Raw genomic sequence first — 25,617 nt, 5'->3', positions numbered from 1 at the left:
CAAAGATGACAGCAGAAAGTCACGGAGAACAGAACGGCCAAAGAAGCCATCTCTCCGGACTTGACTGTCAAGGCAATAATGTTTAGTGAAAGTGTGCAGCGAGGCCCACGTGGCTGCCTGACAGATGTCTTGCAGGGGGACACCACGTCCCAATGCATTAGTAGCTGCTGTCGCCCTGGTAGAACAGGTGCGCAACCCCACCGGAGGTTCCTTTTTAGCCAGAGAAAAACAGGCTTTGATACACAAGACGACCCAGCGGAGACAGTCCTCTTGTGAATAGCCCGCCTTTCTTGGCGCCCACAAAGCCAACAAAGAGCTGGTCATCCACCGGAACTGTTGTGTGCGATTCAGATAAAAGGAGAGCGCATGTTTTGGGTCCAAATGGTGGAGCCTCTCTTCCTCTCTGGAAGAGTACGGAGGCGGAAAGAAAGTGGGCAAGGTGATAGTCTGCCCAATATGAAAAGCAGTGACAACTTTTGGCAAGAAGGAAGGACGAGTGTGAAGCACAACCTTATCCAAATGGACGGACAGAAAAGGAGGCTTACAAGAAGGAGCGTGGAGCTCACTCAGATGCCCAGCTGAGGCGAAAGCAACCAGGAAAGCAGTCTTCAAAGTCAACAAATGAAGAGGACTGTTGTTGAGCGGCTCAAAGGGAGCGCACATCAAAAACTAAGTACCAGATTCAAATCCCACTGTGGCATCACAAACCGAACAGGAGGGAAAAGGTGTGTAATGCCTTTGAGAAATCTATTAACAAAAGGGGACTTGAAAAAAGAAAGCTGATCAGGAAGCCTGAGAAAGGCTGAGATCGCAGAAAGGTAGCCTTTGATATTGCCCAGAGCAGAGCCCTGCCGGGCCAAAGAAAGAAGGAACAAAAGGACCGCTGAAAAAGGGACAGAAAGGGGATCCACAGCCTTTGCTGTGCACCATGACACAAATTTGTTACACCTGCAGGCATATACCGATTTAGTTGAGGGACGCCTGGCTGCCAAAATGATATCATAGACTTCAGGAGGCAAGTCAAACGGAATCCACTGTCGCCGCTCAAATCTCCACGCATGTAAGTGGAGGCTGGACAGATTCAGGTGGAGGACCGCCCCCTGCTGCTGCGACAGAAGATCCTCCCGAAGAGGCAGTCGGATCGGGGATCTACGCTCATACTGAGTAGCTCGGGATAGCAAACTCTTCAAGCCCAGTCCAGTGCTACAAGGATGACTTGGGCCCGGTTGCGACTGATCTTCTTCAGCACTCTGGGCAGAAGTGGTATAAGCGGAAAGTCTTACAATAGACCGTAGCTCCACTCACGTCAAAAAGCGTTGCCAAGCGGGTGCCACCTTGGAAAATCCAACGCGCAGAACAGCTGACATTGTGCGTTCTCTTCTGTGGCGAATAGATCTAACCAAGACTCTTATCACTGTCGAAAGAGACCTTGCACCACCTCCGAGTGAAGATGCCACTCGTGATCCATCAGGCACCGGCAGCTGAGTTTGTCTGCCCTGGCGTTCAAAGAACCTGCCAGGTGTTGAACCGTCAATGAAATGCCTTGACGTTCCAGCCATGTCCAGAGGTGCAGAGCCTCCCGACATAGGGTCCACGACCCCACCCCACCTTGTTTGTTGCAATACCACATGGCAGCGGTGTTGTCTGTGAACACCTGCAGCACCTTTTCCTCGACCAAGGGAAGAAATGCCTTCAGTGGAAGAAGGATCGCCCAAAGCTCGAGAACGTTGATATGGAGCCTTGACTCCGCCGGAGACCAGAGGCCTCTGATCTCCGCCTCTCCCATGTGGCCCCTCCATCCCAGGAGGGACATATCCCTCACTACTGTGTGCTCCGGTTGGGTAAGGGAGAGGGATCTGCTGTTGACCCAACGCTGATCCGTGAGACACCATTGCAATTGTTGTGCAGTGCCCTCTGAGATCTGGACATAGTCGGACATGTTCCCCTGATGCTGCGCCCACTGGAACTTCAGGTCCCATTGCAGAGCCCTCATATGCCATCTGGCATGGTTGGTGAGCAGGAGGCCATGAGGCCCAGCAGCCTTATGGTCATCCTGACCAAAACCCAGGACAAGGGCCGAAAGATTGAGATCATAGTCCGAATGTTACGGACCCGCTGATCGGGAGGATTGACCCGAAACTGCGCAGTGTCCAGAACCGCTCCGATGAAGAGGATCTTCTGAGAGGGAATCAGGTGCCACTTCAGCACGTTGATGGAGAACCCCAGCAAATGCAGAAGCTGTAGTCTGGGGGTGGGAGACAACTGCCTTGTGCGAGCCCGCCTTCAACAGCCAGTCATCGAGATAGGGGAAGACTGAAACCCCTGATCTGCGCCGATGAGCTGTGACCACCGCCATCACTTTCGTGAACACCAGAGGGGCACTGGTAAGGCGGAAGGGGAGCACGGTGAACTGAAAATGCTCCTGCCCTACCATGAATCGCAGGTAACGTCGGTGGGCCGGCAGGACGGGGATATGAAAATAAATTTCCAACGCTACCAACCATTCTTGCGGGTTTAGGACAAGACCTGAGCAAGCGTGAGCATCTTGAACTTCTCCTTCTGGAGGAAGCGATTGACGTTCCAAAGGTCTAAGATAGGACGCAGGCCCTTGTCCTTCTTTGGAACCAAAAAGTAGTGGGAATAACAACCACAACCTACTTCTGGCATCGGACCGCGCTCAATGGCCCCCTTGGCCAGAGGGCCGCAACTTCCTGCTGGAGAAGTGTCAAGTGATCCCCTGACATGCAGTTGTACTGTGGTGGTATGGCTGAAGGGGTAGTCTCGAAGGGGAGGGAGTAGCTCCTTTGGACCAGTTGCAGAACCCACCTGTCCGATGTGATGGTGTGCCAGTGGTGGAGGTGATGACGAATCCTGCCACCCACTAGCGTCTGGTGGGCCTAAAACACCAGACTAGGAAGGTTTGGAGTCAGCGGCTGCACAGGGGTGATCGACTGACCCACACGCTGGCCCCGTGACCCACCTCTGCGGGTCCCACGTTAGCGGCTGCGCTGAGACTGTTGCTGCGCAGGATTGTGGTTTTGAAACAAACGTGCTTGAGCGCCCCTTCCTTGGCCACGAAAGGAGCAAAAAGAAGAAGCAGAAGGAGTGCATGTGACCGAAAGGCCTAAGGACTTGGCCGTAGCCCGTGTGTCCTTAAAACGTTCCAACACGCAGTCTGCTTTATCACCGAACAGCGAGTGCCATCAAAGGGCATGTCCATCAATGTGTTCTGGACATCCCCAGAAAAGCCAGTCGTCCTCAGCCAGGCGTAACGGAGTAGCGCCACTGTCATTGGAATCGCCCTGCCCAGCAAGTCAGCAGTGTCAAGACCTCACCGGATGGTGAACTTGACTATGTCTCTCCCCTCAGCAATAGCTTGGGAAAGAATTGTCCGGGCCTCCACCTGACACTGAGGCAGCACTTGGACAACCGTATCCCACACAGAATGGGAGTAACGACCCAAGAGACATACGGTGGTCACAGACCGCAGGCCTGAACAGGTGGAAGAGAAAATCTTCTTCCCAAATTGCTCCAGATTCTTGGATTCCCTGTCCGGAGGTGCGGAAGGGAATGTGCTTTGGGACGCAGAGGCTTGGACAACCAAGCTCTCGGGGTGAGGTGTTGGGAGAAGAAAACAGGGTCGCCCGGGGTCGGGCGATGGCGTCGGGCCACGTTCTTGTCCACTGGAGCCCCTGTGTGGGACCTGGACCAGGTGCCCAAAAGAACATCTGAGAGTGCGTTGTTAAAGGGCAGCAGCGGCTCTGTAGTAGCAGAAGCTGGCCGAAGCACCTCTGTCAGGAGATTAGTCCTGACCTCCACGGTAGGGAGATCGAGGTGGAGAGCCTCGGCTGCCCTATGCAACACCATAGAATGTGATCCACCCTCCTTCGTAGCCATATAAGGAGACAGTGCACCAGGTCCCGGAGCATACTCCTGGTCACCTGCAACCCCAGGATCCTCATCACAGTCCGGGTCTAACTCGCATTGGGCTGCGAAAGAGTCCTCAGACCCCTCGCAGTCCTCCCTGTCCTCCATAGCCTGTGGAACAGGTCGAACATACGGAGGTGGATGGACAAAAGGAAAGAAATTCCCAAACAACGTTGGAATCGGCGTCGGTTGACCCCTTGCAGCATCTGTCCCAGGCCTGGGAGGGAACCGGGGACGGTGTCGGGTGGGTTTGCAGCCGGCGTCGGCGACATCGATGCTGGTGGAGGTTGCACAGGCCCAACCGGCATGGAGGGGGATCCAGGTCTGGATCCACGGGCGTCCCTTGGCGTCGACGTCGGAGTCGTTGACGACGTTGGGGCCAGAGCCGGCGACATCGAAGAACGAGGACCCCCAGCCAGGCTCGCACCGGCGGGCCGGACGGTCCAAAGACACCTCCCATGGCTGACAGGAACTCCTGAAGCTGGGCGGGAGTCGCCGATGGACCCGGAAAGGGCGGGTAGGCCATCGGCAACTGCGTAGGCTCTGCAAGAACGGCAGGGGCAGTGCCTCCTGCACCTTTAGCTGCATTGCGTGACTGGCTAGGGGAACTACTTCTTATGCTTCGCCTTACCTGACTCCGGGTGCGAAGACTTCAAGTGATGGTTAAACTAAACACCCCACAGCTGACCAAATGTTGAGCAGCTCAATCTTACAGTCCCAAAAGTATCAAGTCCTGTGCCAATAGGCTCAGAGACCTGCTGCGATTAGATCCCACTGGATATCCAGAGACAAAATTTCAAAAAAGCATGGAGGCAGCACCAGGGATGGAGTCACAGATCAGCCAATGTATTATATTTCAATATTCTTTATTCTTTTTTATATATTCAAATAGGACAACAGCCAACGCGTTTTGTTCTTATTATGGGAACTACATCAGGGCAGAAAAGTGTGTGCTTCAAATTGCGGATACAAATTTACCCTTGCACCCGAAACAGCGCCCGTATCCACGATACGGAAATGGTGCTCCATTTCCGTATCGTGGATATGGGCACTGTGTCGGGTGTAGGCTGTCTTCGACCTTGACACTAGTGGCTTATCATAGCCTCAATTATAGGAACGAAACACATTGGCTGTTGTCCTATTTGAATATATAAAGAAGAATAAAGAATATTGAAATAGAATACATTGGCTGATCTGTGACCCCATCCCTGGTGCTGCCTCCATGCTTTTTTGAACTTCAAGTGATGGTGATGGCTCGGCGGCCGGTACCTCGACTTTCCTCGGGACCGTGAACGGCGTGGAACCGACTCCCGGGCCTCCAGCCTTTTTCGGGACTGCTCCTGTAAAGTTTTCGGAGCCATGGCCCGGCAGTGGGGGCACGACTCGGAGTCGTGGTCGCGCCCCAGGCAGTAGAGACACTCACGGTGCGGGTCAGTCACCGACATCGTGGGGGGACAGGCCGCACAGGACTTAAAACCGGGCATCCCAGTGCACCTGTAGATTGATTATATACTTGAAAACAGAGACAAAAAGTCCAAAAAAACTCTGTCAAAAAGTGATGGGGGGGTACCGCTCTTGCCGGATCTGTGCTTGCTGGCGCGGAAAAAGAAAGAACTGACTTCAGCGTGCGTGGGCACGTCTAAGTAGCTCCAGCAACTTCATCTCGGCGACTAGGATGCCAGCGACGTTCACGGAGCCGTATGACGACGCCTACCGACGCGCAGGGGTACTGCAGACAAAAAAACTTTCCGGATCCAGTCTGACGCCTGGGGATATTCTAAGGTAAGGAATTTATCACTAATGTGTCTCTTTCAGATGTTGCCTTTTTACCTGTGTCATGCATAATAATATTATTACTATTATTAATATTGTGAAAGAGACAAGATGAAATAACCAGTTAACCAAGCACTCAAATCGCAAGCTACAATGTCGCAATGTCACCTAAACAAATTTATAACTTTAAAAAAGAGACAGAAAATAAATCCCCATCTAACTAGGCCCCCGAAGTGCAGGCAAAATAAATATTTAAAGGTAACATAAAAAATAACTATAACACAGTGCTCCCCCTACATTATTCAAATATGGCCCTTTAATAGATATTTAACCCTTTTTGACTTTGCAATATTTTAAGCAATCCTCATGAAATTAAATTACATTGCTATTATCGTAAATAAAACGTTAATTTTCAGGTTTAAAATGTATATCATGAGGCACTCAGTTGTGTAGTCTTGTTTCCAAAATCTACATACCACCTTGCATGGCCTCATTAAGAGGATAGGATGTGACCTCAACCTGCACTTTAACGGAAATCACCCTTAAACACCCTCTGACTTGGTTTTCCAACCAAAAAAAACACAGTTTAACACATTGGTGCGTTAGCACTTTTTTCAGTAAATGCTGCGGTGAAGCATCTCCAATGCATGCAAGGGTAACAGGCTGCAGACGAGGTTGAGAATCATTTACTGACACTCCAAAGGCTGAAGAGAGACATCCATTATGGAAACCAAAAATGGAGAACAGATATTTTTAAAGTATAAGAATCAGGCTCTCTTTTAAACCAATTCAAAAACCACAGTTGATGGAGAGAATGCAGAACAATGTCATACATTCACCCCAGTACAGAGATCTGGGCCTAAATCCATCGTTTTTTTGCACTCCACACCACCCCAGTTCAGACAGCCCGGCTTGCTTGAATACAGTGGTGTGGAGTGCATGGCATGTTTGTGTTGTTGCAAGAAAACTGTTTGAGCATTTTTTTAATTAAAGCACCCAAATCCAGATACCATCCCTTTTAATTGAATAAAAAGTAAACTATGGTGGCAGATGAACGTCAACATCAGCTATGGCAACTGAAAGTGAAGCGTGATTAAGTGAGTTACAGTCATATGAATGTACTGAAAGACTGCTTCATTATACTTATCAGCGGTAAACATGGAAATATCTTCAAAAACTAAGAACAGAACAAAGGAACTCATTTCACATGTATCCCATTAGCCTTCTATTCAGTGTAGTAGACAATGCTAAACAATCATAATGCTAAGGGGATAAAAATAAACACAAAATACATCATGGGGCACACACAAAATCTAGCATCCTTCATGATTGGTGCCACAGAATGCAAGGGCTATTATACTTGGAAAACACAAAGTAACCGTAAACCTACAGTGAAGCATAAAAATGGGTGATTTCATCCATTTTCATTTTGGCAAGTATGCATTTTATTTCAGTCAGAAACAAACTAAAATGTGCAGCATTCTATAACACGCATTTGCAAAGCAATTCCGTCTGATTGTGGCAAAATGGAGTAATGGTGCTATATATTGTAGAGAGGTGTGGCTCACTGGTTAGAGGCGGCAGACCCGGAGGCTGAGAACGGCCCGGGACCAGGGTTCGATTCCCGACGCGGCAGGGTCGTGGACCAGGGTCAGCGGACTGGTAATTCTCGCCTCGGTGCCCACTTTGGGCAGTGATCACACTCGGTAACTCTGGGCATTAAGCTTGCCTCATCTCTACAACGGCCCCCCACAGACGCCGGGGATGCCTGGCTTCACCTTGGAGATACCCAGCAAGGGACCATCTCACAGGGAAAGCCAGGACGGGTTCCCCAGCGGTCATTCGCGCCAGGATACTCCGGTAGTAATTGAGCGCGCTACAAAACACCTTACATTTACATTTACATTTACATTTACATATGCTGGGGTGGGTGGACGCAAAAGGTGAATGACAGTTGATCAGACCAGATCGCAGTGTGTGTATATATGCATTTATGTTTTATGATTTCATGTTATTACACGAGGCTGGCAAGACAGTGAAAGTTCGCTCTAAGCCACGGTATTCAGACAAAATATCGAAAATAAAGTATCAAGAGGCAGAAATATAGAATTTGGAATATTGTGATGCAAAAATATCATGTGCAAGAATTTCGTGGACAAGAATATTGATTTTAAAGTAAATAATATTGATGTTATCAATATCTATATTGTTAATATCAATGTTAAAAATATCTATGTTGTTGATATCATTTACAAAAATAGAATTGTTCATAATATCGTTTTTTAATTATTTTTATGTATTTTAGTATATATTTTAATTGTATATGTTACGTTTTTGTAATTATTGTTAATGTGTTTTTATATATATTTTGGTACATTTTTTGTTGTTTTTAAATTTAATTGATTAGTTTATTGTTATTTTTAGTGCCATAGCAAGTTGTGGAGTTAGCAGGGGTAGCGAGAAGTAAATTGTGTACATAATCAAATATGTAAATAGTGTAATTAAGATAATATTGAAGTTATAGATCAGGTGCAGGTTGTTGATCCTGTGGTCGTAAAAGGTGGGAAATTAATCAAATATTATGAATTTATTATTAGTTAATTGTTTTATTGATAAATAAGTAAATCACGTAAATATTTTATTATTTGAATTATATATTAGATGTGTGTTTTCTTTGTAGGGATAAAGGATGAGAAGGTAATTAACTATAATCATGTTATTATTTGTTATTTATTATTAATTGTTTAATTGATAATCAATTAATGAAAGAAGTCATTAATATAATTTTCCTGAGTCAGATGCTTTCCCTACTGTTGCACAGGCTGGAATGGGAATAGTTAATGTTACCCCTACGCAATCAACACTCTCTCTACTGTTGCACAGATTGGAGTGGGAATAGTAAATGTTACCCCTCCTGAGTCCCAAGACTTTCCCTACGGTTGCACAGACTAAGTGGGAATAGTACGTTTCACCAAAACTGAGTCCAATGCTTTTCCCTACTGTTGCACAGACTGGAGTGGGAACAATAATTTGTAACGCTCCTGAGTCCAACGCTTTCCCTACTGATTTACAAACTGGAGTGGTAATAGTAAATTGGTATTTCTCCTGAGACCAACCCTTTCTCTACTGTTGTATTGACAGGAGTGCGAATAGTAACGCTTACCCCTACTGAGTGCAACTCTTTCACTGCTGTTACACAGACTAGGGTGGGAATAGTAAAGGTTACAGTTTCTGCTTCTAACTTTTCCCCTACTGTTGCGGATATTGGAGTGGGAAGAGTAAATGTATTAGTTATACCATTTTATATTTCTGTTTTTATTGTTTAAATTTATGATATTATGATGTTTTTGTGTACTTAAAATAATTTTATATTTAGTATTTCTGTAATTTTTAATATAGTTTTATTATAATGTAATTTTTTATATTGTTTACTATTTTAGGTGTAAATAAATTGTTTGCTTTTAAAATAATTTCCAATTTACTTGTTAATGTCAATTTATTGCATATATTTATATATATATATATATATTTTTTAAGTTGACCAAAAATGTGTAAATGATAATATATATATTACAATTATTATTTAATAACAGATTTAAATGATATAAGTTTAAATAAAGATGCATATATATATATATATATATATATATATATATATATATATATATATATATATATATATATATATATATATATATATATATATATATATATATATGTATATATATATAATTTGGATAAAAAGAAGTATAACATTCATATATAGTTTATATATATTTAATTATATTATTGTTAAATATTAATAGTGTTTATTAATTATATATATATATATATTTGTTTCTTGGGTATTAGTGTATAATTATGTTTGAATTTCAATATTTTTTCAATTACATTATAAGTATAGTATAACAATATTTTAGTGTTAGATATTTTTGACTCAATATTTATGTCCCATGATATTTGGGCTTTCAACACTTTGTCAGTGAACCCTATGCCACACCTAAAAATACTATGAGATTAAGTGAAACAGATGTGCATTTATTACTTATGGACTATCACTTACCATTAAACTTTCAAATTCTGCATATATCTTTTTAAACTTGCTTGGAAGTTTCTGTAATAGAAAAGAATAGTCATTAAGGGTTGATTCCATATGCAAGACATATTTATGTTATGTTATGTTATGTTAATAACTATTTATAGAGCGCACGTACACCCGTAGGCTTCATGGCGCTAATGCAGAGAAAAGTAAACCTAAATCCCTAGACATATGCTTGCTCAAACAGCCACGTCTTCAAGGCCTTCCTAAGACTAAAAATTTGTTGCAACTACTGAATGACAAGGGGAGGGTGTTCCAGAAAGTGGCGGCCAAATAGGAGAAAGAGCTACCTCCTTGCCGTTTCCGTTTAAACAATGGCGTAGTTACTAAGGGGCAGATGTATCAAGATTCCATATTGCGATTTCTAAATAGCGATTTTTAAGGAATCGCTATTTAGAAATCGCAAAATGGGATGTATGTAAAAAAAAACTATTTTTTAGCGATTTCCTAATCTTCCTTATTTGCGAATTCGCAATTTGCGAATTCGCAATTAAGGAATAATTTCCCATTCATTCCTATGGGCTAGGAGACCCATAGGAATGATTGTGAAATTAATCTCAATTTGCTAATCGCAAATTGAGAACAATTTCAAGGGTGCAGGGGTGTCTCAAGGACACCCTTCTGCACCCCTGAAATGTACATGTGTGTGCATATGGCGCACATACATGCCCTAAGGGCATGTGTGTGCGTCACAAGCCACCTTCAAAAATGCCAAATTGTGCATTTTTAAAAGAATTCCCAAATTAACATCAACTACAAGTTGGTGTTAATTTGCGATTTCTTAACCAAAATTCACAATTGAAAAATGCTACATACATAGCATTTAAGGAATCGCAAATTTTTGCGATTCCTTAATTTGCGAATGTTTGATGCATGCCAAAACATGCAAATAGACCGTTTGCGATTCTGCGAATTTCGGCCTTTGCGATTCGCAAACAGCTTGATACATCTAGGCCATAGTGAAGTTGAGCAGAGCGTAAGTTGCGCTGAGGTTTATAGTTCTCCAGTATTAGGGGTGTCTTTCATAGATTCACATGCCTGAATCATTCCCTGTCGTCGGAGTGGGAGTCCCATGGTACATACAAAAGCAGTAATATGCCATAATTACATTGGAAAAAACACTAAATCCCAACTAGGAAGTAAAGTAGCCCAAGCTACCATCGAAAAAACTTCCACCCTCGTGACTATCCTAGTCATTATGTATAGTCCAAAGTCCAGCCAATCAGGCGCCAGCAGCCACCAGAACCTTCTCCCCAGAGGCTCAGTCTCTCAGATTTTCTACCGCACGTCGTGTGAAAGGGAGTCTCCCTGAGCTCTGCTCAGTTTTCTCAACTTTAACTTCAATTTGAACTACTTTCCAGGATGTCTTCTAAGAAGTCTCTCTTCAGAGCCTGTGATTGTTGTGGTAAGCTTCGGCTTTTTGAGAAAGATTCACACAAAAAGTGTATCTATTGCCTATACCCAGATCATCAGGCCTCTGACTGTAAGATCTGCAGGACCATGCCTCAAAAGACTCTCAGGGATAGAGAGGGTCGTTTACTTTTGTGGTTGAAAAGGCTAAAGGATTCTTCTAATCCTGCTTCTGAGGTGGGCAGCATTGCCTCTGGTTCAACTGCAACCTCTAGGAAGAGGCCTGCGCCTGAAAAAATGTCAACACCTAAGGCAAAGGTGACTAAAAAACAACCACCTCCAAAGGGACTGGATAAGCCTTCAACATCCAAGGCTGTCCCCTCAAGCAAAGGCATGGAGAGCACTTCTGACCCTAAAAAGGGAATCACCATCAAGATTCCTCTATCATCTGAGAGGAAGTTACCACAGACCTCATCTCCTCTGACGGCGATGTCCACTTCAACCTCCTCGTCGACGAGAGCGGCGACTACAGTGACATTGATGGTAACTTTTTCCTCACCTAAACCTCGTATGATTATGTCATCGTCGATGTCCTCTCCAACTATGGTATTTGTCTCTGTGAAGCCTGTACCGTCGACGTGCGTCGTTGACGCCTCGTCGTCGACTCCTCTGAAGGCTTTACCGCCGACGAAAAATAAATCGTCGATGAGCTCGTCGACGGGTTTCACACCGTCTACGAAGGTAATGCCGTCGACGAAGATTGATCCGTCGACGAAGGTAGCGCCGTCGACGAAGAGTGACCCCTCGACGAAGAGTGCCCCGTCGACGAAGAGTGTCCCGTCGATGAAGAGTGCCTCGTCGACGAAGGGTGTCCTGTCGAAGAAGAGTGTTCCGTTGACGAAGAGCGTCCCATCGACGACGAGTGTCCCGTCGACTAAAAGTGTCCCGTCGACGAAGAGTGTCCCGTCGACGAAGGATGCCTCATCGGCGACGAAACCATCGGATGGGAATCCTCCGTCGACGCCGCAATTATCATCGTGCACGGCAATACAGGTTTGGTCTCCGTCGACGGTGTTTCTAACACCACAACAAGCATCGAGGCAAAAGAGTGAAACAGCGATGCAGTTTTCACCCCTTCGTATTTCACCTCAAAAGGTGTCTTCTGAAGTGCCAGACCAACTTTTGGACACTGAAAGTGAGGATGAGATGGTCCAGAATACATTTGGACAAGCAACTAGCCCATCGGAGTTGCATATCAAACTTCAAGAAGAAGAAAATGATGCTTCTCAATCTCCTGTTCATATATTGACACCAGTGGCAGAGAACCCTGTTGCTCAGTGCCTATGGCTTTGCTATCCAACTTACAGTATATGTTGGACGATTACTATAGAAGGTTCCCACCATCTGAGTCAGCGGGTTCTGGGCCGACAACTTCAACTTCTGAAGCACCCCCACCCGTGCTTCCACTGGTGCGTCCGTCTTCACAACCACAACCTACTCAAGAAGGAGCTCCGCAGTCTTCGGAGGATGAAGAGAGAGAAGAAGGAGAAGTGGACGATTTGTCGGAGTGGGATGACTAACAAGTACAATCTCCTTCAACATCTCCTCAGACTACGTCGGCCTCCCCTCCGGTGGATGTGGCTAGTTTTCATTTACTAATGGAGCGTGCAACCAAACGCTTTCATATACAAATGGAACAGACGGAGCAAGATTTGTACGATTTCAAGGATCAGCCCAGACAACAGATAAAAACAATACCCATCATTGATTTCATCTGGCAGGAAGGTATTAAGGTGATGTCAACGCCGGCCTCCATTCCTCCGGTCTTGCCACGCATAGATAAAAAGTATAAAGCTCCTGAAAAATCGCCTGCATGTCTGATCGGACATCCAAAGCTCGACTGAGTAATTGTCCAGGCTGCCCAGAAGAAGGCCAGAAATCCATCCTCTGCAGTTACGGCACAGCCGGACAGAGATGGCAGACACCTAGACTCAATCGGAAAGCGTGTTTCAACCATGGCTGCAACAATCGTTCGTGCTGCCAATGCATTGGCCATTTTGGGGCGGTACGACCGCCAAATGTGGTCTGACATCGCACCATTTATCGATCTCCTCCCTGAGCAATCCAAAGCTGAAGCACTTCAAATTCTTCAAGAAGGTCAAAGAATCTATGAAGAGATTATCGATTCAGCTATAGATGTTGCATCTACAGGATTTCGACAGTTAGCAGGAGCTGCTGTCCTGCGCAGACAAGGGTGGTTACATTCAACTTCTTTCAGGCAAGAAGTCCAGAACAGGGTTCTAGACATGCCATTCGATGGCGAATATTTATTTGGTCCCAAAGTAGACGAAGCATTACAAACAATTAAAAAGGATACTGAAACAGCAAGATCCTTGGGCACCCTGCAATTCCGCAAGCCGCCCTTTTGAGGAGCGAGAGGACGAGGGACGTCCTCCAATAGAGGTGGATACCAACAACAATCCACATACAGACAAAGTAACCAGCGCTATCAGACACAGCGCTACTAGTCTTATGGGCAGAAAAGATCAACCTACACCCAGAACAGGGGTAAGACAAACTACCGCGGCAAAGACAAGCGCCAATGAGTCTTTTCACCTGCCACCACCATTTCTCCACCCTCACAAAAAACTTGGCGGAAGAATATCAAACTTTTACTCCAACTGGCAGTCAATAACAACAGACAAATGGGTCCTGGATATTGTGGCCAGGGGCCATGCCCTAGAATTCGAAAAATTCCCTCCAAATATTCCGCCAAAAGGACCACCTCCAGCTCATCTGAAGGAGCTGTTTGCCCAAATCAAGGTGATGATACAAAAAGGAGCGATCAAGAGCGTTCCACAGAAGATGAGAGGAATGGGGTTTTACTCCAGGTTCTTCCTGGTCAAGAAGAAGAACGGGGAGTGGCGCCCGATCCTCGATCTTCGCGCTCTGAACAAATATCTAAAGAAATTGACATTCCGAATGTTGTCACTTCAGGAGATATTACATCTTCTAGCAGCAGGAGATTGCATGGTCACCTTAGATCTCCAGGATGCATATTTCCACATCCCCATTCTACCTCGTCACAGAAAATTCCTTCGCTTCAGGGTTGCTGGCAGGGACTACCAATTCAAGGTCCTTCCCTTTGGTTTACGGTCAGCTCCAAGAGTATTTACGAAAGTTTTAGCTCCAGTGGCTGAACACCTCAGGGTGGGGTGAATACAAATTTTCCCATACCTAGACGACTGCCTTATAAAGGCCAGTTCTCACGAAACCGTTCATCGACACCTACAACAGTGTCTGCACCTATTTCAGTCTCTAGGCCTGACAATCAACTTCAGTAAATCCCAAATGCAATCGTCTCAAAGAAGGGCTTTCTTAGGAGCGACTCTAGACACTCAAAAACTCAGAGCTTTCGTCTCAAAAGAGAGACAGGTAAAAATAAGTCGACTAGCACAAGATCTGATGCAAAGAAAGTCAGCTTCAGTCCGACTGTACAAGTCTTTTCTAGGGATGGCATCAGCATGTATTCCATTACTTCCAAATTGCCGGCTCCGAATGAGGCCGCTTCAGGAGGAACTGACCTTACAATGGCAACAGGTTCTTACACTTTCGAGGACCTCATTCAAATCACACCACTCATGAAGAAATCTCTTCTCTGGTGGACACAGATGAGTCATCTGAGACAGGGGTGCGCGTTCCTTCAAGAAGCACCGAGTCTAACCATCACTATAGATGCGTCCTTCGAGGGCTGGGGGGCTCATCTACAAGGCCTCACGATCAGCGGCAAATGGACTGCGCAGCAAAAACGGTGGCACATCAACCGTTTAGAACTGAGAGCCATTTTTCTTGCACTCAAGGCGTTTTGTGCCATCATTCAGGATGCCAATGTGTTGATACGAACAGACAACACAACAAGCATGCACTACGTCAACAAACAGGGAGGAACACGATCTCTTCTCCTGTCTCAAGAGGCGCAGGAATTATGGACATGGGCTCTTCACCACAATGTGAATCTGCAAGCAGTGCATGTTCCAGGGACAGAAAACTTCCTCGCGAACGCGCTCAGCAGAACAACGGTCACCACCCACGAATGGGAGCTTCACCAGGAGACAGTGGAACACATATTTCATCTGTGGGGTTGGCCAGACCTAGATCTATTTGCGACAAGGACCAACAGCAAATGCCAAAGCTTCGCAAGCTGGCATCCCCACAAGAACTCACTGGGGAATGCGTTCAACATCAATTGGTCTCGAATGTTTGCGTACGCTTTCCCACCGATTCCACTACTCCCCAAGGTTCTGCGGAAGATGAAGAAGGAACCTTGCCGACTCATCCTGATTGCGCCCAGATGGCCGCACCAATATTGGTTTATAGAGCTCCTCCTACTGTCAGAGCGCAAGCCAATTCAGTTACATCCAATCCCGAACTTGCTCAGCATTCAGGAAGGACAAGTCTTCCATCCGGACCCAGCATCTCTGAGATTAGCGGCCTGGCTCCTGAACACCGTGAGTTCGCACACCTAAACATCCCGGAGGACTGTAAAGAGGTGTTGGCCAAGGCTAGAGCGCCTGCTACCATCAAGACATACAGTCTGAAATGGAAGCGCTTCTGCATCTGGTGCCGTTCAGCAGGGGTTCACCCTTTTTCAGCAAAACCTGAGGAAATTCTTCCTTTTTTCCTGCAGTTAGCACGAACAGGTCTGTCTCATGCTACCTTAAAGGTGTTTCTGGCTGCAATATCCAGATATCGACAGGATGGGACCAATTCTCTGTACTCAGCAAGGATCATCCAACAATTCTTCAGAGGCCTCTTTAGAATGTTCCCTCCTGTACGCCGTCCGCCTCCTTCGTGGCATCTAAATGTGGTCCTAGCTCAACTCATGCGTCACCCATTCGAGCCCATCCACAAGGCCGACTTGAAGTACCTTTTGTGGAAAGTATCACTGCTCTTAGCTTTAACATTCTCCAGGAGGGTTAGTGATATCCAAGCGTTCACTGTGCACCATCCTTTCCTGCAATTCACAAGTGGCTCTGTGATACTTCGCACAAATCCAAAATACATTCCGAAAGGACCTTCAGATTTCCATCTCAACGAACCTATTGCTCTTAAGTCGTTCTTTCCAGACCCGCAAACACCTGCGGAAAGAGCCTTACACTCGCTTGACATTAAAAGATGTCTTAAATTCTACCTACAACGAACATCTACTCTACGCACTTCTGACCAGTTGTTCATTACCTACGGTGCTATTCGTAAGGGGCAGGCAGTTTCAAAACAGACTATTTCAAGATAGATCTCTGCTGCCATTGCCTTTTGCTATGCACAGGCTGGGAGACATTTACTGTCAGCGCCCAGAGCGCACTCTACAAGAGCGGTCTCTTCATCTTCAGCCTTATTTGCTGGAGTCCCTCTTCAGCAGATCTGCAAAGCGGCTACTTGGGCTAGTCGCCATACCTTTACCAGACATTACTGTCTAGAATCGATCAGCGAGGCTGATACTTCTGTGGGTCGAGCTGTTCTACGGAATCTGTTTCACTAAGGTGATCCTCTGTTTTCCCACCTCCTTGTTTCTGCTATCAGACGCTTCTTATATTCTGTTCACACATATTCCATAATTGCATTATGTTATGCTTAATACGATATGTGTATTTTCACTTTGCATTGTTATATGCGTTACTTGCTGACAAGCAAGGATATGTACTGCTAGCTACTCTGATTCAGGCATGTGAATCTATGAAAGACACCCCTAATACTGGAGAAGAACAATAGTTACTTACCTGTAATCTGTGGTTCTCCAGTATTGGTGTCTTTCATAGATGCACATGCAACCCGCCCACCTCCCCTCAGAGGCTTTTAGGCTATAAGGGTTTTACCTACACTCCTGCGAGAAAATCTGAGAGCCTGAGCCTCTGGGGAGAAGGTTCTGGTGGGTACTGGTGCCTGATTGGCTGGACTTTGGACTATACATAATGACTAGGATAGTCACGAGGGTGGAAGTTTTTTCTATGGTAGCTTGGGCTACTTTACTTCCTGGTTGGGAATTAGTGTTTTTTCCAATGTAATTATGGCATATTACTGCTTTTTTATGTACCGTGGGACTCCCACTCCGACGACGGGGAATGATTCAGGCATGTGAATCTATGAAAGACACCAATACTGGAGAACCACAGATTACAGGTAAGTAACTATTGTTAATCATATTTTTGACAAATCTGGGGCCATTTCCCTGCAGTGCTTTAAAAACTATGCAGCCCGTCTTGAAAGCGACCCTTTGGGCCATCGGTAGCCAGTGTAGTTTTGACAATCCCAGTCTGGCAGACTGCCAATTGGGTTATTTCCAGATGAGTCTTGCCGCCTGGTTTTGGACTATCTGGAGTCGTTTTAGCAGACCTGATGGCAGGCCGAGCTATACAGCATTAGAAAAATCGAGACGCGAAAGTACCAGGGCTAGCACTACACGTATGAGTGCGGAGTGAGTTAACAGGTGGGCAATTTTCTTAATTTTCCGAAGTTGGAAGAAACTAGAGGATACAATAGCTTCCACCTGTCCTTTAAGTGATAAGTCAGAATTTAGGATGACCCCTAAGCTTTTGACTGAAGGGGAAGCGGTGGGGGGGGAACCCATATCCGGTGATTCAAGTCCATCCAACTCCGGATGTGAGTCATAGTAGCCTGGCATTCTGCAGCTGTGTCTAGAGAATTCAGTGGAATTATCAGCTGCAGATCATCCGCATAATTAAAAATGGTGATCTTATGATTTTTTAGGGAGTGTATCAGGGGTCTGAGGTATAGGTTGAATAGTAGGGGCGACAGTGATGATCCCTGAGGGACCCCACAGAGGGAGGACAGTCTCGGGCGGTAAAAGTTCCTAGCCTGACTGACTGATTGCGTCGGAAATTAAGCACGCTATCCAGTTGAGTGCGGGTCCCCTAAGACCAGCTTTTTCGACACAGTTCAAAAGTATGTTATGATCGACCGTGTCGAACGCAGCCGACAGATCTAAGACCACCAGGGCTTGGTGGATGCCCCTGTCCGCATTTATTCTAATGGTATCCTGAACTGCAAGAATCACTGCTTCCGTTGAGTGTGACTGGCGGAATCCAGCTTGATTGGGTTCCAGGTAATCGGAGTGTTCAATGAAATTCGAGAGACATCTCGATACGTGAGCCTCCAAAATGTTGGCATAAAAGGGAGAAGGGAAATAGGTCGATAATTGGACGGGTCCAAGAGGTCAGCCTCAGACTTTTTTATGAGGGGGACGTCCATTGCGTTTTTGAAGGCGCAGGGAACTTTGCCTTGCGTTAAGGATTCGTTGAGGAGGGGAAGTATGCTCTGGGGTATTGCAGAAAAGACCTCTTTCATAATGTGTGGTGGAAAGCTATCATTGGGCGACCCAGAGTTGACCCGAGACAGCAACTCCAAGAATATTTTAGAGTCGATTGGAGGAAGGACATCAAGAGTAAGATTATTGTTGCTGATGTCATCCAGAGGTTCCAAAGTAGTGGAGTTAGAGATGCTGTTTTTAATAGCCAGGATTTTATCTATAAAGAAGTTATTCACTGAATTACAGAGCTCCTGAGTAGGGGTCAAAATGGGAGCTGTTCTCTCACTATTACAAAGATCGTTCACTATTTTGACGATATCTTTTGATTTATTTTGAGAATTTAATATTTTTGTAGAAAAATATGCCGCTTTGCTATTTAAAATAGTTTTTTTATATTACCTATGAGCTTTGGAAAATTCCTCCTTATCTTTCATGATGTAATTTGATCTCCATTTCCTTTCTTTTTGGCGCAATTCAAGTTTTCGTTTTTTAAGATCGGAGGTGAACCATTTGTGGGCATCCACACAACGTGTGCGGGAGAATTTAACAGGAGGGGCGTGAATATCACTGGCCGCTCATAGCCAGTACGTGATTTTTCTACCATATTGTCGACATCCGGACACAAAGTAGGTAAGGTGTTTTCCAGAGTGTCAACAAAGTCCTGTGTATTTAAAGATTTCCATTTCCTGGACACTTCCCCCACCTGAGGTGGATGCTTTATATAGCCGTTAATAGTAGTTATGAACTGAATCAAGTAATGGTCAGACCATAAGCAGGGCGCGATGGTAGGTGTTGAGAGTAGAAGATTATGGGACCATACTTGATCCAGAATGTGTCCTTTTTCGTGGGTGGGAGAATATAAATGTTGGACCAGGTTGAGGTTTAGAAGAAACTCAGAAAGTTTGGCCGCCTGCGGACCACCTGGGGTGTTGTTAAACCAGTAATTCAGGTCCCAGATTAGGAGGACTTTATCGAAATTGACCACTAACGAGGCCATCTGCTCACCCAAGGAGGTGGGAAAAGTGAGCATAGTTTGAGGGGACGATAGATCAGCACTAATGCCAGCGAGCCTGTATCTGTGTCAAGTTAAATAACTATTTTCTCGACCTCCGGGAGGACAAGGGGGGATAGAGCGACGAACTTATGGTTTTTGTGAATAATAGCTGCCACCCCGCCTCCCGGTTTACCCAGGGGGCGGTTTGCCAATAAAATATAGTAATCTGAAGGGAGAGCTGCTAAAATATCAGGTAATGAGTCCTGAGTTAGCCACGTTTCGGTTACCAATAGTATATCAGGTTTGTCTGAAGAGAGTAACATAAAGATGTCAAGTTGGTGTTTTACAAGAGATCGAGTATTGAGGTATACACAATGAAGATCCAGGTGTGGATTTATAGTGGGGTTGGCAACTACAGGGGAAGCAGGGCTGGGTTCAGCAAAAGCGTGCTCTGATTGGACCATAGAAATACTATTCATGTGGATTCTGTGATGAATGCTAGGGTCCAGAGAAGGGCACAGATGTATAGGAGGCCCTAATGATTTTAATTCCCTAGATGAGTAAGTTAAATTTGAATTTTGGCCATAGTCTATGGCCCCTGGGCCCGGCCGGGCGCAGACGGGCTTGCCTTTGGCGCGCCGTCGATGCGCCCGCTGCGCGCGTCAGCTGCACGTTAGCATCCTGATGCGATCTATGTAGCACGTTAACTGATGGAGTGTCACCCTGCCACAATGGCCCCTTTAACGTGCTCACCAGGAAGTGGAGCTAATGTGCCTCCCTCCATACAAACAGCACAAGATTGCTGTGGTGGACCAGGGAAAGCAACAGAACAGAAGCAAAACAGGTAAAAAATGCAGATTTAGTTATGTGCCATTATTTAAAAGGTAAAAATACAAGGTTGCATTATTTCACAGCGCAGTGAATTGTTGATATTACTTTATTGCAAAAAAATTCTTTAAAATATATGGAGTTCAGATGTACCTGCTCAGCATAATACGTTGTGGCGCTCCTGCGCCACCTACACAGAATGACTGTTCCCTGGCACAGCCGGCGGTCCACCACAGATACGACTTACAAAGTCACAATCGGCAAAATGGTGGACTGCCACTCCTGTGCCACTGCAAGTCTGGCGGTCGCAAGACCGCAAGACTCGTAACCAGGACCTTTGTTCCCTTTGGGGTCAATCATCAGGGGCAGATTATGATCTCAGTCGGAAAGCCTCCAACCTTAGGTCGGAGGCTTTACGACAGAGATCGTCGGTTTCAATTCTGACCGGCTGATAACAATAGAGCCAGTTGGAATTGAAACCGGCCGGTCGGTCCGGCTGGCTTCTGACGGGCTCAAGGAGCCTGTCGGCCAGTCAGAGCAAGCCTGTAATCCATATGGACCGCGTTTTATGCCATCCGGATTACGATGCACGTTTTCCAGCAGACTTTCCATGCCAGGCTTCCGACACGGAAAGAATGTCAGAAAGCGTGTTTGGGGGCCCATAGCATGGTCCCTCTCTGTTTTTGGCCTCCGGTTGGGGGTCGAGGGGGCACCGTCCCCTTATTGATCCCTGCACCTTGTGGCAGGCACAATGAGGTACCTGCCATGGGGTGCAGGGATTAACACAACCTCCCATTTTCCTATGGGAGCTTGTGCTAAGGCCAGTTAATGGGCGTAACACATGCTCCCATAGGGAAATGTGGGAATGCGACAGCACCATGTGCGGTTGCATCGTAATTAGACGGGCGGGACTGCCGACTGGAGGTCAGTCAGTCCCGTTTCCACCACGGTGTCTGGAGGAGGAAACTCTGACCCACATTGTAATAAGCCCCTTAGTGGTGTAGTATGAGTTTTTAAGTAGCATATATATCTTTTGTGTGTGATTAGAAAGTTTGCTTGATTTTGTTTTCTCTCCAGGAATAACTAGCTGCAATTAAGGTTTTCTTGAGTCTCAACATATTCTGTCAATATTTTTCCAATAGGTAGGACAAGCATTGAGTATTTATCCAATGGATATCACTTTCATACGTAGAAGACAAGAGATTCTGTACTTTTTTACAGGGAATGGAATCTTGGGTTTGACCTATTATCTCACCTTTAGCCACCTTGGAGCCCCTTAATACAGGCATTAGGGGCTAGGGTGTTGAAACCATGTAAAGCAAAAAAGTGTTCTAGGAGTATATCAGGCTTATTGACCCTCACAGGGATTTGAACTTATAAAGAAGATAGATTCAACGATAGCAAGTAAAAATGTAAAGAGCTGTACATATTAAGGCTAGTTTGAGAACATATTTCTAGAGCCATTTGAATGTGTTATGCTTCTAAATGCATGCATTCATGGCCCCAGTCATGCGGGCTGTTTGTGGCTATAGACACTTACAGCATCCATTAGGAAGGTCGCATGTTCATTCAATTTTAGGAATGTACTGAATAACAAAAGGGGCTCTTTCTGTGATACTACATTGCAGCACTTGCTGGGAAAAAGACAACTTGTACATGTCTACATATTTATGTTTGATAATGGCAGGGAGGTTGATTGATTGTGGTGTTAATACATTTATGTCCTAATTATGAGTCCGGAAGTCCTAGGACCATCTGACTTATGGTGGCCCGGCGGTGGGGGATCCAGCCACCGCTGCACCGTTGGTCCGGCCACCCAATTACAAGTCAGGCAGCCAAACCGCCTGCTCTGCTAGGGAACCGGCATACCCTGGCGTAGGACCGGCGGTGAGAGGCAGCAATATGCATGTCTGGACAGCCAAGGTCCAGCCTTGCATATTACGAGTTTCGTCTCCGCCTTGCTTTTCATGGCGGTTCCACCACCATGAAAAGTCTGGTGGAGAGGAAACAAAGGGTGCCTCATGCAGATGTGGATGCACATAGGGGGGCACAACATGCGCCCCCTGTGTGCAAGCTCCTAGGTTCCTGCAAGGCATGGACTTACGAGTCCATGCCATGCTGGAACCTTGTGGGTGGTTCCTATTGCGATGCAGTTTTAAAAGCCACCACCGCCTTTCAACGGACACCCCCATGCTGCCCGCCCTCCAGACAACTGGAAGGTCGTAATCCGGTGATCATAGGGCACTGCTTTGTCGGAGTTATGGTGCAGCGATTTGCACCGCTGTGCCACTGCTCCGACAAAATATCGTCATCGGGCCCTTAGAGGCTGTATGATAGGCCATCTTGAATTGGTTTAATACACAAGCTTCTGTTCCATATGGAAAATATGTCTGCAAGAGAAGGTGGAAAATAGTTAAATTCTCACAACATCCAAATTTGGCTCTAGAATTATTATATTCTTTTGACTACAATCTTCTGACTGCAGTAATTTGAAAAAGGCAAAATACATTAATACTGATGATCAAGCAATAAAATTAATCGTAACGTATGTTTGCTTATTTTGACAGACTTTTTAAAAGTTAGATGCCTCCAACAGTCATTAGATAATGTGAGATATTAGTACTGAGGAACAAATGCCTCGAAACATTGAAAAGCGTGTATGAGTGGATTATGCTTCATCCGTATCAAGAATGTAGATATACTTAGTGACCAATACAAATCAAGACATCATATATAAAATATTTCTTCTGGTAATGTGAATCCAGCCTGAGAGTGGGTCATTTATCATCTCTTTGGTTGCTGGAATCTATCAGGCTGAGGTTACTGTAAGGGCTGCTAAACTACAGGGTGAATACCTTTAATATCAGCATATGCATTCTGTGTAAGAATGAGACGGTAGCCATTGGTATAACTCCCAAAATAACACATGTTCTTGACTCGCTTATCGGGCCACTAGTACCCATAGGCTGGTGCTATATGAATTTTGGAAGCACTGGTGAAATTGGTGCATGAAGTGTGTTTGTGTCTGCTATTACTCGTCAATGTATGGTTGACCCATCTGTGAATGCCTTTCCTCTTGTCTTTCTATCCCATGTTATATTCTACTATGCTCCTTCGAGGCCAATTTTGTCCATGCATGGTCTCCCAAAGCAAACCCCCAAGGTTCTACCTCTCCTGACAGGCAACAGCCATTTTTAGAGTTAGGCTTCTGAAAGGAAAACATGTTAGGTGTATTGTTTACATAGGAGACTTTATTGATAAATTAATTTAAAAAAAGACATAAAGGATAGAAATATTAATAGATGGGTCTTAAATACTTATAAAATCTAATATTGAATCAAAATTTTAAAGTGAACAAAAACGTTCTGTAGTTCAATATGAACTGGATGTTTGTGTCATTTCGTTTAAACAATTGTAAGATGGGAAAAGAAACGTAAATAACAAATTTGGGACAGAGTAATGTGTTTCTGCTTCAACTCCTTCAGACAGAAAGTAGGAATGATGACAATGGAGTAGGGTAAACAGTGGAGTAAGCAATGAGGACCAAAAATGAAAGTGGTAACAACTTGAGCAAACCTGAGTGGTCCAGATTGATGGAGGCGCACAAGTGCATAGAACAGGGGCCAGGGGGTGAACAGGATGGGTGGGGGTGGTTGGTGTGAAATAACACTCTCCCAATCGGGGAAGGAAGTGGAAGATATGAAAGGAGGATGAGAGTAGTGGGCGAGGAAGAAGATGGTGATATAAACATTGGAAAGATGCAGGCAACGAGAAAAAAGTAAGAGAGAAAAAGATTTATTATATCATAATGACAATGTAACTGCAGATTTAATTTCGATAAGTAAGGTGCTCACCAATTAGGATTTGTCAAATTATAGCAATTCATTTTGAAAATTTAGAGGAAACCGGTTATTATTTATTTAAACAACTTCTACAGCGCACAAATACCCTTCGGTGTCTCGGCGCTAAGGACTAAAAGGGAAGGAGTGGAGCGGGCTGCTAATTGATTGAAAAGCCAGGTTTTTACTTGTTGCCTGAAAGCTAGCAGGGTGGGACTGGTCATGATCTGCAGAGGAAGTGAGTTCCAGAGCCTAGTGGTGGCCACTATAAATCTTCTGTCTCCCCACAAGGCTTTCTTAGTTCTTGGGACAAGTAATAGATTGGCTTCTAAGAAGTGCAGGGTTCTGCTGGGTGTGGATGTGCAAAGAGCTTTCTTCAGGCACTCAGGTCTCATGTTGTGGGAAGCCTTGTAGGCAATGCATAGCGTCATAAATTTGGTTCTGCTTCTTATGGGCAACCAATGTAACTGTCGGACCACCTTGGATATGGACATAGACTTAGGGGTACCTGGGAGTATCCTCGCGGCTGCATTCTGCACCAGTTGCAGCTTGCTTAGAAGTTAGAACCATTTCCTCAGCATTAATGAAGAGACCGTTGCAGTAGTTGACTTTTGTCATAACTAGTGTGCTTATAAGAGTTTTGCATGCACCAACTGGAAGAAAAGATAGAAATTTTTTATCATTCTTAATACATAGAAGGATGAGGAGACTACTGCGTTGGTGTGGTGTATGAAAGACAGCTTGTCATCGAACATGACACCCAAATTTCTAACCTTTTTGACAGGTGACGGAGGTAAACCCAATGCAACTGGCCATGAAGTAGGGGACCAACAGTGAGAAAGGTTGCCAAAAATCATCACCTCAGTCTTATCTGAGTTTAATTTAAGGCAATTATTAGCCATCCAGGCACTGATGGCCAACATGTCATCTTGAAATCCTACAGCGACTGCCCCTCCATCATTGTGCACAGCTAGCACCAGTTGCGTGTCATCTACAAAAGATGTTGGACCCATCCCATAAGATTTGATTACTTGCGCCAGTTCCGACACATATATGTTACATAGGGTCGGACTCAATGATGATCCTTGTGGCACGCCACACGGGAGAGCGAGCGGTGTAGAGTTGAAGTCACCTAGGAGCACTAGCTGTGTCCGATTAGATAGAAAAGAGGACAGAATAGCTTTGGCCTTGTGTCTGATACCAATGGATGAGACAAGGTTGATCAGAGTGGCATGATTGACCATGTCAAATGCTGCTGATAGATCCAGCAGCACAAGGACTGTGACGACTCCAAGTCTAACACCATCCTGATTTCATCCAATGCCTTGATGAGGGTGGTCTCCGTGCCATGGCTCTTTCGAAAGCCAAATTGTGTGTCATCTAGTATGTTGTTTTCATCAATAAAATGAGCCAGTTGAGTGTTCATGATCTTCTCAAAGATTTTTGCTGGAAATGGAAGACATGCTATTGGCCTGTAGTTTTT

At 45.3% G+C, this 25,617-nt stretch overlaps 1 protein-coding gene across 1 annotated transcript in view; it reads right to left on the bottom strand.

Annotated features, from left to right (window-relative positions):
• RAPGEF4 (Rap guanine nucleotide exchange factor 4) overlaps nt 1-25,617 on the bottom strand; it is a 1,206,373-nt gene that overhangs the window by 141,010 nt on the left and 1,039,746 nt on the right. The window contains exon 27 of the mRNA XM_086956142.1: nt 9,764-9,814. Within this exon, the coding sequence (XP_086812268.1) occupies nt 9,764-9,814 (51 nt within the window). The remainder of the gene's footprint in view (nt 1-9,763; nt 9,815-25,617) is intronic.

Source organism: Lissotriton vulgaris, chromosome 2_1 (assembly GCF_964263255.1).
Source record: "Lissotriton vulgaris chromosome 2_1, aLisVul1.2, whole genome shotgun sequence".
Lineage (NCBI taxonomy): Eukaryota > Metazoa > Chordata > Amphibia > Caudata > Salamandridae > Lissotriton > Lissotriton vulgaris.
This window is presented reverse-complemented; position numbering and strand designations above follow the sequence as displayed.